Source organism: Carassius auratus, chromosome 4, assembly GCF_003368295.1.
Source record: "Carassius auratus strain Wakin chromosome 4, ASM336829v1, whole genome shotgun sequence".
Taxonomy (NCBI): domain Eukaryota; kingdom Metazoa; phylum Chordata; class Actinopteri; order Cypriniformes; family Cyprinidae; genus Carassius; species Carassius auratus.
This window is the reverse complement of record NC_039246.1, coordinates 1,359,713-1,375,766: the sequence shown is the minus strand read 5'-3', so window position 1 is coordinate 1,375,766 and position 16,054 is coordinate 1,359,713. Positions and strand designations below refer to the sequence as shown.

The window sequence follows — 16,054 nt, the reverse complement described above, 5'->3', positions numbered from 1 at the left end:
ATAGTTGTTATATTACTGCAGCAACAATATAATTAACACAACAGATTAATGAAAGTATTTCCAATAGTATGATTCAAAAACACCATAACATTTCCTATAAATTACTATAGTATTTATCCATTGGGAAACATATTAAATTTCTGTCTTTAAGACAGAATCTTATATTCTTTCATTTGTAATCCTTAATATGTTCAACACTTCATTGGATAACATTTTTTTTAAATATCCATTTCACCAATTAATCAATTCTGAAAAACTCTAGAATTTAAATGAGAATTTATGTAGTCGAGACAGCTGAGTGATAAGAGGACTTTTATTTTGGTGTCGTGTTGTGACGTCATAAGACTGCGCCGTGCATTGCTCTCCGCGTCTGTTGAGATCGGCCTGAAGAAAGGTTTGTGTGTTTATAAGCTTTGAAAGCATTTAAATCGATGCAAAAAGTAAAGGAAATGTCACAGGTTTTTTTTTTACAAACAACGTAAAATAGCTTAATTATGGATTAAGTAAAATTGTGATGCTTTATCTTTATAAATAAACGGTATTGTTATGAGTAAACAGCACTCACACACAAGTAACAAAAGCTAGGTCTCATTCTGCTCCCTATGTAGTGAATCAGTTTATCGTGAAGACTAGTTCACTCACTGGGAAGTACTGACGAGAGAAACCAAGCTTGAGGAAACAAAACAGTGTGGCTACTTCCCAAAATGATTCAGTGTTTACACTGTTACAAACCAGAAGCAATTATTTTCCTGAAACCGTTACCTATTAAATATAATGTGTTAAATGTGTAGATAATAATACAAATAATAACAACAACAACTTATATAATGAAATATATAAGGTATGTATAACATATAAGGAAAATAAGGGACATTACCTTTTTTATGTTTTGCTTTTTACACTACGCTTAACCTTTGCTTAATATTTTAGCTATAAAACAGCATTCATCTGATTATTATGATGTGTTTTCGCTGCTTTGACTTTTACATTTTATTAAATGCTTATTTCAGAGATTAAATTCTGTTAATGAAAATGTCAAATTTCATCATTAGAGTAATCTCTCTGCTGGTCATCACTCTGCAATATTTTTATTCCTTTACATGGTTATGTAAATAAAACTAAAAATTACTTGCAGGGAAGGATCTGGGAAGGTTCCTATGATTTGGTTCCCAAAAATAACCATAAGGGAACCACAGAGGATCATTCTGCGTTTGTTGGGTATGGTGTTTCACTGAAAATATGGGAAAAACTGCATTTCATATGGCTTTCATAAACGCTTCTGTGATGATTTAAATACGAGACAGTTCAGTATCATACGGAAAGATTGGCAACACTAATCTAATACCAAATACAAAGCATGCTGATGTTTTTTTGTGTAATTAGGTGATTTAAGGCCATTAACTCTGATTCTGAATAAGGAGCAGAATGAGAGGCAGCCAAAGAGATTTAGTTTGCATTTATTGTTGCGTTTCCTAATTATTCTGATCTTAAACAGGACGGTGTGACCAAACACACAGAAAAACTCCTGAAGAAGCAGCTGAGATCCACGTGACACTGTTATAAAGATGGCGTTTATTAAAGAGGAGAGAGAAAACTTGAGGATTGAAGAAACATTCAGTCTGAAACATGACCAAACTGAGGAACAAACAGGTTAGTTTCTATTTTCAAAGCTGAACTCACTCATTTGATCCTTATTACAATGTCCAGCTCTACAGAAATACATGATGTTTCTGAAGAATGTCATATGAGCATTAGGCCTGTGTTATCTCCAGCAAAGTCACCAAATCAATAAATTCATGGGCCTGTGTGAAAAACACTGTGGGTTATCACACCTTACTTCAATTTCTCTAGCCACACGCAGGCCTGATTAGTGCCACACCTTTTTGCAATAAAGAAATCTCTAAAATAGGACCTGCCTGACAAATTGTAGTAGACTAAAAGATCCTCAAAGATGCAAATAAATTCAGAAACAAATTAGAAAGAAAGTAATTGAAATCTATCAGTCTGGGAAAGGTTATAAAGCCATTTCTAAAGCTTTGGGACTTTAGTGAACCGAAATGAGAGCCATTATTCACAAATGTCAAGAACATGGAACAGTGGAGAACCTTCCTAGGAGTGGCCGGCCGACCTAAATTACCCCAAGAGCACAGCGACAACTCATCCAAGAGGTCACAAAAGACCCACAATAACATCCAAAGAACGGCAGGCCTCACTTGGCTTGGTTAAGATCAGTTTTCATGACTCCACCATAAGAAAGAGACTGGACAAAAATGGTCTGCATGACAGAGTTCCAAGACAAAAACCGCTGCTGAGAAAAAAGGACATAAAGGCTCTTCCCTTTTGGAAGGTGTCTGTCCCATTGCGACTGGCGTGTAAGTAACACCGTATTTCAGAAAAAGAACATTATACCAGCAGTAAAATATGGTGGTGGTTATGTGATGGTCTGGGGCTGTTTTGCTGCTTCAGGACCTGGAAGACTTGCTGTGATGAATGGAACCATGAATTCTGCTGTTTAACAAAAAACCCTGTAAGAGAATGTCCGGCCATCTCTTTGTGAACTCAAGCTGAAGCAAACTTGGGTTCTGCAGCAGGACAATGATTCAAAACACACCAGCAAGCCCACCTCTGAATGACTGAAGAAAAACAAAATGAAGACTTTGGAGTGGCCTAGTCACAGTCCTGACCTGAATCCTATTGAAAGTGAAGTGACATTCAGCCAAGTATGGTGACCCATACTCAGAATTTGTGCTCTGCATTTAACCCATCCGAAATGCACACACACAGAGCAGTGAACACACACACACACACACACACACACTGTGAGCACACACCCGGAGCAGTGGGCAGCCATTTATGCTGTGGCGCCCGGGGAGCAGTTGGGGGTTCGATGCCTTGCTCAAGGGCACCTAAGTCGTGGTATTGAAGGTGGAGAGAGAACTGTTCATGCACTCCCCCCACCCACAATTCCTGCTGGCCCGAGACTAGAACTCACAACCCTTCGATTGGGAGTCCAACCCTCTAACCATTAGGCCACAACTTCCCCACTTGAGAGGCAGTGGTGTGACCTTAAAAAGGTCAACCCTCCAATGTGGCTGAATTATAGCAATTCTTCATAGATAAGTGGACCAATAATCCTTTACAGCCCTGTAACAGACTCATTGCAAGTTATCGCAAACACTTAATTGCAGTTGTTACTGCTAAGGGTGGCCCAACCAGTTACAAGGTTTAGGGGTCAAACACTTTTTCACACAGGGCCATGTAGTTTTGGGTTTTGTTTTTGTAAACTTTCATTTAATAACTGCATGTTGTTTACTTGTGTTATCTTTAATGAATATTTACATTTGTTTGATGATCTGAAACAAAGTGTGACATGCAAAATGATAAGAGATCAGGAAACACTTTTACACAACGGTGTATATGGTGCTTTATAATGTGATTGTGCCCTTTGTGAGGCTTCACAATAACACAGTATAGTATATACAAAATATTGGATCTGGATCTGGCAGAAAAGGGCAGTATCAGAGCCAATTCGAATGCTAAGTCTGTGGGATGATGGACGGAGTGGACAAAGGGAAATGGTGCTGATGGGTGAACTGATCAAAGTGGAGGCAAGGAATCCAAGCACGTAGGCTGGATACACCCTGCTTTCCCATCATGAGCTCAGTGTAAGAAAGCAGTGTATCCAGTGTAAGGAAGGAGCCAGGGAGCTGGATGGAAGGATAATGGGGCTATGTATGACTTCCCACTGCTGGGCAACAGGAATCAGGATGCTGAGCAGAACCAGTAGAGACAAAAGACTAGGTGGTACCAGCGGAGATTAAAATGTTTTTTTAAAAGCCATTTGGCTGGGCAAGACCAGTGGAAATGAAGGCAGGGGGTGGTCCATTCTAGAGTGTGTAGATTCATGAGTGCTAGCTTCGTAACCACTGGATTTGGGAGCTCTGGGAACACAGAGGCCTCTTTTCCAACCAGTAGGAAACCTGGTGCTAGTTCAGAGCTAGTGCGAATACTGATTGAGTTGGTATAACTAACAAGCCTTCTAGGAACCAGTTTGCATTTCCAAGGGATAGAGAGCCACCACAGAACTAGGTCTTATGTCACTGTAGACGTCTCATCTTTCTTAGCAACACTAGTGTGACCGCACCAAACACAAGCACACCAGGTTCCTCAAGATGCATCAGCGCTGTTCAGACTGCCTGACGCATGACACCAAAGCACTGCGACAGCTGTTGGAAAGCAGATGACTCTTTAATCCCTTAGACTTAGAAAACTTGAATGTCCTCAGAGAGGCACTTTGTTATGCAGTACAGACACATTGACACACTAACGTTATACACATGCACAATATCATAAATAAAAAAAAAAAAAAAATAATAACTACTTACGTTTTCCAGTCATACCCCTCCCCGTACATTATATGATTGGGTTATTGCCAAGGGAATGAATGAGTTTTTTGCTCGGTTGGTTCTAACCTTAGGGTATCTATATCTACGACCAGTAGAGAGAAGCTTGAACTCCACTGAAAGTGGATGGGTTGTAACCATGCAAACCCTAGCCCTATTCAGACGGGACTAGTTTTACAGGGGGTCGTTAGAGAAATATGCGTTTCACAGACGTATTTGGTGATTTTAATCCCGTCCGAATCTGCCACGTCTGTGTTTTTCTCACACAACCTCTGTGATAATTCCAGAGCAAATTACCTACCGTTTTTCAGCAAACTCAGTGATCCTCTGAGAAAACTAATCCCGTCCGAATGCGAATGTCTGTGATTGCCGGTGATATTTTATTTCACAACGGCGTTTCCTTGTGTGTTTTGGACAACGTGAATTACCATAGATGCTCTTACCGGGCGCATGTTTGATATATTTGGTTACCGGTATATAAATAATAAAATAATAAAATCAAGAGCAAGATCACGTAAACTGTTTATACCGGCTATTGTAATATCAGCATCAGGTAAGATTACTCACGTTCATTTATGTACTCAGTTACATAATGTTTTAATTACATTTAATAAAAAAAAAAAAAAAAAAAGGAAAACAAGTTAAACTAAAGGAACCACACATTAACATGGTTTTGCTATACTAGCCATTTAGTATTTATTGTGTAATAATACTAAGGCAGTCATTCTGAATGAATGCAGTGCACGCATACAGAGAGCGTGATCTCTGTGACACCCAGATGCACAATCAGACCCTCCCACCTCTGTAATAAACACGGAGATGTTAGTCCCGTCCGAATTGGTACATGAAAATCACAGACGTCAGGTGATAAGAATCGAAACTCAAACGTAGTTTAGAAAACTAGTCCCGTCCGAATAGTGCTCTTGTCTGCCTTCTCTGCCAATCTTATCAGATATAGTTGGTACAGGTCTACCTGTTGTTTACCAATAATTCTTCCTCAAGTTTTAACAATATTCCTCAATTTGTTCCTGTGGGTGATTTTTGAATGTCCATACCAGAATACAATACAGTAGGACAGAATACTCTCAATAAAAGACTTGGAAAACTTAACATTTTGTTATCAACATTAAAATAATGGTCTCTTTTTTTGTAAGTATAAACGTTGTTGGCCCTTTTTAAAATAAATGGTTGGTATTTGATTTTCTTGAGATTTTGGGTATGTGTATAACAATATAAAAAACTGTACATCTGAAATGCTAACTTGTGCAGTGATGTAAAAGGCTATAAAAAGCATATTTTTACAACAGTAAAGGACCAAATTCCACCCGTGATCACAGAAGGAAGTTATTACAAACACTCGATCTGGGTTTTAAGTGAGTTTTGAGTAAAAGTGTACTAATAATTTCATAAATAGTCTGATGTAGCTTGATGCCAATGTTAGCTCTAACATTACAGCTCTGTTTCACATATAATCCGTCAGCAGTGCGTCTGCAGTCCGTGTGCGTTACGTATGTTGTGCTGAAGCAGCACAGACTCATTGTGCTTTCACACAGGACGCGTTTGCAGTCCGCTTCTGATCAGCGGCTGTTTTTAAGCCACAAGACACAAGCTTTGTCCATTATTTTGATATCAAATCATTTAAAAAAAAAAAAATCAAAAAGCTTTTTCAGCATTGTGGTACTCTTTCATCACAGCACAGTAACAATCTTTCATAGACATATTGAAATTAAAATATAAACAACGTATTATTCATGCATTCTAGATTTTTATAATAAGTTGCTGAAACAAGCTGCAACACATTTAAACACAACATTAGGCTACTTTTCTTGTTAGGATATCACAAACATTTAAAATTAAAACTCACCACTGACAGAAACAGTCGACTCTCGTGCCTTTTGCATTTAAATCTTTATTACACGCAATCAAACGGGTCTTAAATAACTTTGTTTTTCTGCCTCTATAAAAGTGCATATGTAATGTTGCCTTGTTTCTCTAAAGTTGCTCTTTTATTTGTTTTAAATCTAGCCAAAACCCATGTGTGGCGTGTGAAACACAGTAGGCTTTGATTAGTATACATTTATTGTGAAATGACTGCATTTCCGTGTCAAACCATGTTTATTTTTACCGTAAACAATGCGCTGTCACTTTAATTCAGCGCATGCAGCACAGCAAAAATAGACTCGGTACGTAAACGATCGCTGTACTGCTGGAGACGTACTGCTCCTGGAACGGACTGACCGCAACCGCTAATAGCAGATGCAGTTCTTCTTCATAATGCATTTTATCAATCATTTTACATAAGGTCGTAAGAAAGTATTTTGTTGTAGTAAGACTTTTGATAAAAGTGGGGTAAATGTTTACTGAGATTGAAGCCTTTTATGAGCCTTCTCTAAAAACACACACGACATGGTCTTTGAAATTGTGCACAGTTACAAGAGTAGATTGTGAAATTATATTCTGAAATATCAAAATGAAGTATTGGTAGACTTGTGTCTTAAGCTTCATTAGGTATCTAAAATCATGTCCTACATCATAATTTTTGTTTTATACATATAAAAAATGTTTTTAATATTTTACATTTTGTTTTAATGTTTGAGCTTATATATCTGTATTATCACAACAGTCTGAGTAATTATGTTTCCTGAACTGTAAACTTTGATATGTCAGTTTTGTGAAAATATTATGTATCTAAAATCAGAGAAAATCACAGGTAGGTGAGTTTGATCAAGGTTGGAGTTAAACTCTGCAGCGCATTGGCTCTCCAGGACAAGATTTTGAGGAACCCTGTACTAAGAGAAAAGCAGAGGACCTAATACTGAGCCCTGATGAACTCCATACTTGTACTTGACAAAATGTCTATTTGTTTACACATTTTTAGGAGTCGAATAGATTTAAGACCTTATTTATGCTAGAGCTTATTGTCAAATTTAAATAAAGTTTTAAAAAATGATTGGCAGATACACGATTAGTCTGTAACAGTGGTTTTCAGTCCTAGTTCTGGGGACCCACCACTCTGCACCTTTTTTTATTCAATGTTTCCCTTTTCCGATACACTGAGTTAATGGTGCTCTCACCTAAAGAGCTGGTGATCTGAATCAGGTGTGTCAAAATGGAGACATAAAATGAGCCGAGCAGTGGTGTCCCTAAGACCAGGAGTGACTGGTCTATAATATCAACAAATCCCAGTTTTGTTGGACATTTTTTGGTTTTGATGTTTCAATGCTTTTATCTTGGTTTTGAGTTCTGTTGCTTCAAGTCTTTGAAGTGCCACTAATCTGTATTTGTGTTTTTTCACTTTAGACCTGATGGTGGTGAAAGAAGAGAGGCAAGATCAATATGAGAGACTTGAATTCAAAACTGGGGAAACATCCATGCAGTCTGAAACAACTTCATCACCAAAAAAAGTTCAGAAAACCGAATCTAGCAGTTGCTTCATCTGCCATCAATGTGAAAAGAGTTTCAAACATAAATATACCCTTCAAATGCACATGAACGTTCATACTGGAGTGAAGCCTTTCAAATGCCATGAGTGTGGAAAGAGATTCTCACGTAAAACAAACCTTAAATGCCACATGAACGTTCATACTGGAATGAAGCCTTTCATATGCCAACTGTGTGGACAATGTTTAGCACATAAACAAAGCCTTGATTTCCACATGAAACGTCACACTGGAGAAAAGTCATTCACATGTGATCAGTGTGGAATGAGTTTCATACAGAAAGTATCCTTCGATTACCACACGAAGAAAAAAAACTCAGGAGATAATGGTTTTACATGTAAACGGTGTGGAGAGAGTTTCAGTTGTAGAGGAAATCTCAAAAATCATACAAGACTTCACGCTGGAGAGAATCCTTTTATCTGTAGTGTGTGTGGGAATAGCTTCACATATAAAACACACTTCGATACCCACATGAGAACTCATACTGGAGAGAAGCCTTTTACCTGCAAACTGTGTGGGAAAAGCTTCTCATGCAACGGATCTCTGAAGACTCACATGATCGTTCACACTCAAGAGAAGCCGTTTCCATGTGTTCAGTGTGGAAAGTGTTTCAGGCACAAAACAACCCTTGATTTACACCTGAAATGTCACACTGGAGAGAGTCCTTACATCTGCACATTTTGTGGGAAGAACTTCTCCGGTAAATCAACCCTTAATGCCCACATTAGAAGTCACACAGGAGAGAAGCCCTTTAACTGCAAACTGTGTGAGAAGAGCTTCACACAAAAGGGACATCTTAAGATTCACATGAAAACTCACACAGGAGAGAAGCCTTTTGTGTGTGGTCAGTGTGGAAAATGTTTTTCATGTGAAACAAACCTTACTTACCACATGAGGATTCACTCAAAAGAGTATAATTGTCAGCATTGTGGACAGAGATTCCCAGACAAGAGACGCCTTAGCTGGCATGAAAAAGTTCATTCTCAAGAGTCTTTCATCTGCACTCACTGTGGAGAGAGTTTCAGACTGAAAGAAAAATTTAAGGCCCATATGAGAATCCACACTGGAGGGAAACCATTTGCCTGTCTTCAGTGTAAGAGGAGCTTTAAATATAAAAGAGACCTGAAACGTCATTTGCAAACACATACTGGAAAGAAGCTGCAGTGCTCTGTGAGCGGAAAGAGGCTTAGAAAAAGGAGCAGTTTGAAAGATCAAAAGCACGATCGCTCTGGAGAAAGGCAGTTTAATTGTGATCAGTGTAATAAAACATTTATTTTGCCATTACACTTACAAATACACCTGAAAAGTCATGCAGATGTGAAACCATATTTGTGTTCTTCGTGTGGAAAGCGTTTTAAATGGCTCAGTAGCTTAAAATGGCACCAGCAAATACGTATCTGTGTGAAATTAAAGCTACGTTCTCACCGCAGCCGAAAGTGACCCAAATCTGATCATCCACCTTTATGACAATTTGCGTTGTTCTCCTCTAGATAGACTCTTCAACATTTTTAACCGCTGTGTGTGTGACCATCTGCTTTGCTAGAAGTCAGTTGTCTTGTATAACTCAGTATAATTCAATTCCTTATTTTGTGGCTGGTCAAGCAAATATTTGTGCTTGTTTGTATGTATATCTATTAAAATACTGATATTCTGGTCTACATCTCATCCTCCAACTTCCCTCTGTCATGCCCCTATTTTCTCATTGGCTGTAGGTTGTTCCCAATATAGTTTTCAGTCATCAATTGTAAATCGCCAACAGCTCCAGATATTTTAAATGGCAAAAAGTTTGTGGGCGTCGGCTACCTGTCTGCAATTCCCTCAGATTTCATCTTTAACAATTCAATTCGATTTCAGGCATTTGTTTGTGATTTATCAAAAAATGTCTGCGAGTGAAAAATTGGGCTAAAATCGTCCAGTATGAACACTGCGTAAGATCTCTACTTTTAATGAAGATGATTGTGTGTTAAGCATCTGCAAGGTATTTTCAGTTTCATTTGCGGAAGTTTTTGTGTTGGCTTGCTTTAGAGATACTCTTGATGCATGTTGAATCAAACTCTGTTTAGTCCCAAATAATATGGATTTAGTTTTATGCAAATTCAACATTATTTTCAGAAAGCCAGTCCTTTACCTTACATTAGTTTGTATCCTATCAACCTCCTTGTCTGAAATTAATAAAGCTGAATCATAAAATAAAATTACAATCACAAACTGCTAGTATGTCATTTATATATGAAAGAAACAAAAGAGGGTCTGAAACACTTCCTTGAGGGACACCATGTTTAACCATTTTTTCCTCAGAAAGAACCCCATCAATTTACTTACATATTCATACGTCTGTTTATACACAATCTTTTCTAAAATGTTTTAAGCCACGATACAAATGGAGATTGGACGATAATTTCCAGGATCATGTTTATTTGCTTTTTTGGATAATGCAATTATTTTGGCTAGCTTCATATCAAAAGGAACTAAACAATTTTCCAAGGAAAGATAAAAAAAATTAATAGTTGAAGCTATAATGTCTGCAGGAATATCAGTCCTTCCCAGTTGACTCTTCTAGCATTTTAGTCATTTAATCTACATTAATTTTAGTGAAAGAAGAACAAAAAATTGTAACACCCCCTTTTTATATATATATTCATAACAACTGTCAACATGCCCAGGTCTGGCTGTCCAAGCAAGTTCACCCTGAAGTCATCAAAAAACCCTAAAATTCATCACAGGACCTACTGCAAGCTCTTGCTACTGTTGATGTGAAAGTGCATGTCTCTACAATCACAAAGAGACTACGGTAGTTTAACTTTCATGGGAGGTGTGCAAGGAGGAAACCCCTGCTCTCTCTAAAAAAAAAAAAACAAAGGCCAGACTGAAGTTTGCCAGAGAGAATGTAGCCAAAGACCAGGACTTCTGGAATAATGTTATTTGGACAGATGAGTCTAAAATGTAATTTTGAAACCGCAACAGAGGACATGTTTGGTGTAAATCAAATACAGCATTCCAGGAAAGGAACCTCATACCAGCTGCAAAACATGGAGGTGGAAGTGTCCTGGTTTGGGGGTGTTTTGCTGTAGCAGGACCTGGCCAGTTCACCTTCATAGAATTCACCATTAATTCTACTGTGTATCAGGGTGCTTGAGGAACATGTGAGACCATCTGTAAAAATAAACGTAAGCTGAAGCAGAACTGGATCCTGCAACAGGACAATGACTCAAAACATACCAGTAAATAAAGCAAATGGAATAGCAGAGTCAAAGCCTTGATCTGAATCCCATTGAAATGCTGTGGGCTGACTTGAAACGTGCTGTACATGCCAGAAACCCATCAAATATCTCACAGCTGAAACAATTTTGCATTGAGGAGTGGGGCAAACTTTCCTCTGACTGATGTCAGAGACTGGTAGATTTTTAGAAATCTTGTCCAACTGAAAACTATGAACATGAAAAGTGTGAGCATGTACAGCACTCAATACTTAGTTTGGGCTCCTTTTGCCTGAATTACTGCAGCAATGTGGCGTGGCATGGAGTCGATCAGTCTGTGGCACTGCTCAGGTGTTATGAGAGCCCAGGTTGCTCTGATAGTGGCCTTCAGCTCTTCTGCATTGTTGGGTCTGGCATATCGCATCTTCCTCTTCACAATACCCCATATATTTTCTATAGCTTTGGCACTAGGTGCAGGTGCCAAGTCCTGTTGGAAAATGAAATCTGGATCTCCATAAAGTTGTTCAGCAGCAGGAAACATGAAGTGCTCTTAAACTTCCTGGTATACGGCTACGTTGACCTTGGACCTCAGAAAACAGAGTGGACCAACACCAGCAAATGACATGGCACCCCAAACCATCACTGACTGTGGAAACTTTACACTGGACCTCAAGCAACGTGGATTGTGTGCCTCTCTTCCTACAAACTCTGGGACCCTGATTTCCAAAGGAAATGCAAAATTAACTTTCATCAGAGAACATAATTTTGGACCACTCAGCAGATGTCCAGACCTTTTTGTCTTTAGATGCTTCTGACGCTGTCTGTTGTTCAAAAGCGGCTTGACAAAAGGAATGCAACAGCTGACACTCATGTCTTGCATGCGTCTGTGTGTAGTGTTTCTTGAATCACTGACTCCAGCTGCAGTCCACTCTTTGTGAATCTCCCCCACATTTTTGAATGGGTTTTGTTTCACAATCCTCTCCAGGGTGCGGTTATCCGTATTGCTTGTACACTTTTTTTCTACCACATCTTTTCCTTCCCTTCGCCTCTCTATTAATGTGCTTAGACATAGAGCTAAGCCTCTTTTGCAATGATGTTTTGTGTCTTGCCCTCCTAGTGTAAGGTGTCAATGGTTGTCTTTTGGACAACTGTCAAGTCAGCAGTCTTCCCCATGATTGTGTAGCCAACAGAACTAGACTGAGAGACCATTTAAAGGCCTTTGCAGGTGTTTTGAGTTAAGTAACTGATTCGAGTGTGGCACCAGGTGTCTTCATTATTGAACCTTTTCACAATATTGTAATTTTCTGAGATACTAAATTTGAGATTTTCCTTAGTTGTTAGTTATAATCATCAAAATTAAAAGAAATAAACATTTGAAATATATCAATCTGTGTGTAATGAATATAACACAAGTTTCACTTTTTGAATGGAATTAGTGAAAAATACATTTTTATAGATTATTGATATTCTAATTATTTGACCAGCACCTGTATATGATCTTCAGTTCTTGTACTATATGCAAAAACAGATTTCAAGACAATGAAAGCAACCGATATGCACTACATATATTCATCATCAGCTAACTTTAAGATCAAAGACGGTAATAGGAGAGAGCACGGGCATCAGCACGTAAAATCGTTAAGTTTCCTTTTTCATGATGCATGTTGGATTAGTCATTTCTTACTTTATATCATAGCCCAAAAAATACAGTTTATTACTATAACATTTCGGGGTTTATTACTATAACATTTCTTCTTTTTTAACAAGAAGATGCATTTACACTTATCCAGTTACATCTGGAATGCGGTCCAGACCACCTCCTAAAGTGGTTTGAGCATTCACATTAAAATCTGTCTCGAAAGCATTTCGAATTGCATTTATAAGTAGTCTTTTCACGATTGGATATCTATCCAATCAGAGAAAACACATAAGGTGGCCAGTTGTAAACAGTGTCAGTGCAGCCTAATTGATTATTTCTGAATATAACTTGTTTTTTTAAACCCTAACTGAGCAGGCCAAAGGTGACAATGGCAGAGAATACAATCTCAGGTGTAGTGGAATAAAAAACTTGAGATACTAGACTTAGTTGGGGGACCAGTTCTCCTCTGGCCTCAATGAAAAAACACTACAATTTAAGATTGAAGGCTGCCTCACGAAAACAATTGTTTCACAAGTAATTTCTATGCAGGGCCGTATCAAGACAGTGTGGTGCCCCTGGGCACTATACCTCAAACCACTATACCACTATATGCCACTATATGCAATGCATGAAATGTGAATTTTATGTTAAAAATTGTGCATGGTCTCTTTATAAATAAATAAATGAATGATGAATGAATGAAGTCGCATCAGTCCAAAAATACGTCATGATGAGGAAAAAAAAAACATATAAGTCGCACTGGACTATAAGTCTATTTATTTAGAACCAAGAACCAAGAGAAAACATTACCGTCTACAGCCGCGAGAGGGCGCTCTATGTCTTTAGTGTAGACTACAGGAGCACTGAGCAGCATAGAGCTCCCTCTCGCGGCGGTAATAGACGGTAAGGAGAGTGCAGTCAATCGCTTCTGTGTCATTGTCTTCCCGAGATCATTCTTCACTCGTTTAAAAAAAAACTTTCAATCCCTGAAACATTTTGAATTGTAGCTAAACGTCTAGCGTCCTTGTCTTTAACTTTCTTAAAACCACTCAATTGACGTCAGTCCATTCTGATAAATTTTCTGTAGCTGTTAAAAAAATTACACATTTGCACGTACTTGTTATGGACCAACTCAACTCTGACAGATTGGGGACGGAAGGGGGGGACTGATAGTGGTCATGTAATCTTTATTTATTTATTATTATTGTTAAGTTAGTGTTCATAAAAGAGTTATGTATGGTCTTTCAAGAATTTCAAGTTTATATAAAACAATTTACGAAAAATATTTTTAAAGATTGTGTCATGTGGTGCCCCCCTAGTTGTTGTGAATGATTGGTGCCCCTGAACACTGGCCCAAGTGCCCTTATGGATAATCCAACTCTGTTTCTATGACTGACAGTGATAACTAGCAATAAACGGAACAAAATATCTGACAAACCGATGTCAAAATAGACCTGTGTATTAAGTGATTCAGAGTAACAGAACTACAGTAACTACATGTCTGTAAATAGTATATATTATATATTTAGAACCTTCTATCGTTGCAGGCTGCCAAATGCGGGAAAAATCAGCTGTGGGGGGTAAAACTGTCAACACAGCTGGCTGTCTGTCTCTGGCTGCGTTTACAGTTGGCATTAACATGCAACCTGTATCCGGATGTTGTCCACATACACATTGAAATTATGGATCTCAGTGTAATGTAAACGCAGTACAGCAATCGTGTCTGCATTCGCAAAGTCAACATCATGCAAAACGCCACTCCCTCTCTCGTGAACTATCAGAAAAAAAGATGGAGAACACCCGCGTGAATACTAGTGAGACTTCTACACTTATCTTTGATTTGTATAATGTCCCACAACTGAAAATGGTTTTCAAAAGAAAACCCACTGCTTCAGGTTGACTTTGCACTAGAGGTCTACACAGGTCCAAAAATTTGTACCCGAACCAGAAGAGACAAGTGTAAACATGCTGTGTTATTATTGACTGATGATTCGATCTGCTTGATCAGATCACAGTGATGGCTTGTTAATGCCAAGTGTAAACACAGCCTCTGAGCAACATTATGGTGTTTGTTCCTGAATGAATCAACCATTTAAAAGTTTTGGTTCATTTGCCATGACTTATCAACCTCACTTATTAACCAACTACTGGTAGTTTCAATTTTATTAAAAATTAAAAGTATCAAATAACAAAAAAATTATGCATTTTAAACTGCAGGTTAAAGCATTCCATGTACCTCTTGTCACAGTGTCTGGGTTGTTGTTCCCCGGGGTTCCACTAGATGTCCTCCTTCTCACGGTGTCTGTCCCAGATCACTTCCTGTTCCCTTATATGGTCACCTTCCTCCTTGTTGCGTAATTGATTGTTCCCCCCACCTGTCTCCTGTTTCCCCATTATCCTTCTGTGTATAAATACCCAGTCTGTCTTAGTCTATGTTACGGAGTCCTTGTTTAATGTCAGGTTATTTCATGTCCGTCGTCTTGTCTTGTCTTGTCTTGTCTTGTCTTGTCTTGTCTTGTCTTGTCTTGTCTTGTCTTGTCTTGTCTTGTCTTGTCTTGTCTTGTCTTGTCTTGTCTTGTCTTTATGTGGATGGATGTTTTGGTTTCGACCCCTGCCTGGACTGTTTACCCCTCTGGATTATCCCTTGAATAAATATTACTTACCTGCAATTGGTTCTCTCGCCGTCTTTCAAGCGCCTCGTAACGTGACAGAAGGACTCCGTCAAACAGAGAACCAGCAGGTATGTCTGCCCATGCCTCATCCCCAGCCACAGAGCGGGACAGCGGTGGTTTTGAAGGAACTCGCCTGGTGGTTTTTCGGGGGACCAGGGGAGTTCGCCGAGGATGGAGTGGTCGAGAGGAGACTCGGCATCACTCTCAACCATGGCCTCCCTTCGATCCGGGGCTTCTTTGGGATGGATCAGAGCCTCCCTCTCACCATAGCGGACGGAGAGGTGAGAGGAAGCGCATGCCCGCCATGGTAGCGCCACAACCCAAGATAGCCGCCAACCCTGCGCCGCTGCGGTGCAGGGCCACCAAACTCCCATCACGAGGCAAGATGGAAGCCAGACTCACACCACAGTACCCGATGGCCACCAGCTCAGCACCGACGCCCAAGACGGCCGCTGTCTCATTCTTGGATTATTTCGCTACGCTATCAAGAATACTAGAGGTTCCCAAGACGGTTCACGTCATGGCTGCTGAGCCAGCGCTTCAGCACAAGATGGCTGCCAGCCCAGAGCCACAGCACAAGATGGCCACCAGCCCAGCGCCACAGCACACGATGGCCGCCAGCTTAGAGCCACAGACCAAGATGGCCATCAGTTTAGAGCCACAGCACAAGATGGCCGCCAGCCCAGAGCCACAGCACAAGATG

At 39.3% G+C, this 16,054-nt stretch overlaps 1 protein-coding gene across 2 annotated transcripts; it reads left to right on the top strand.

The window, feature by feature from the left end:
- Positions 1-325: 325 nt before the first annotated feature.
- LOC113066139 (gastrula zinc finger protein XlCGF57.1) lies at positions 326-9,503 on the top strand. Of its 2 annotated transcripts, XM_026237831.1 has the most exons (4): positions 341-394; positions 1,136-1,218; positions 1,496-1,650; positions 7,704-9,503. In XM_026237831.1, exons 3-4 carry the CDS (start codon positions 1,566-1,568, stop codon positions 9,281-9,283), a joined length of 1,665 nt encoding a protein of 554 aa, XP_026093616.1. In that variant the 5' UTR covers positions 341-394; positions 1,136-1,218; positions 1,496-1,565; the 3' UTR covers positions 9,284-9,503. The 2 variants fall into 2 exon arrangements, with proteins under 2 accessions (XP_026093608.1, XP_026093616.1); XM_026237823.1 differs by lacking the exon at positions 1,136-1,218 and having other exon boundaries at positions 326-394.
- The last annotated feature ends 6,551 nt before the right edge of the window (positions 9,504-16,054 follow it).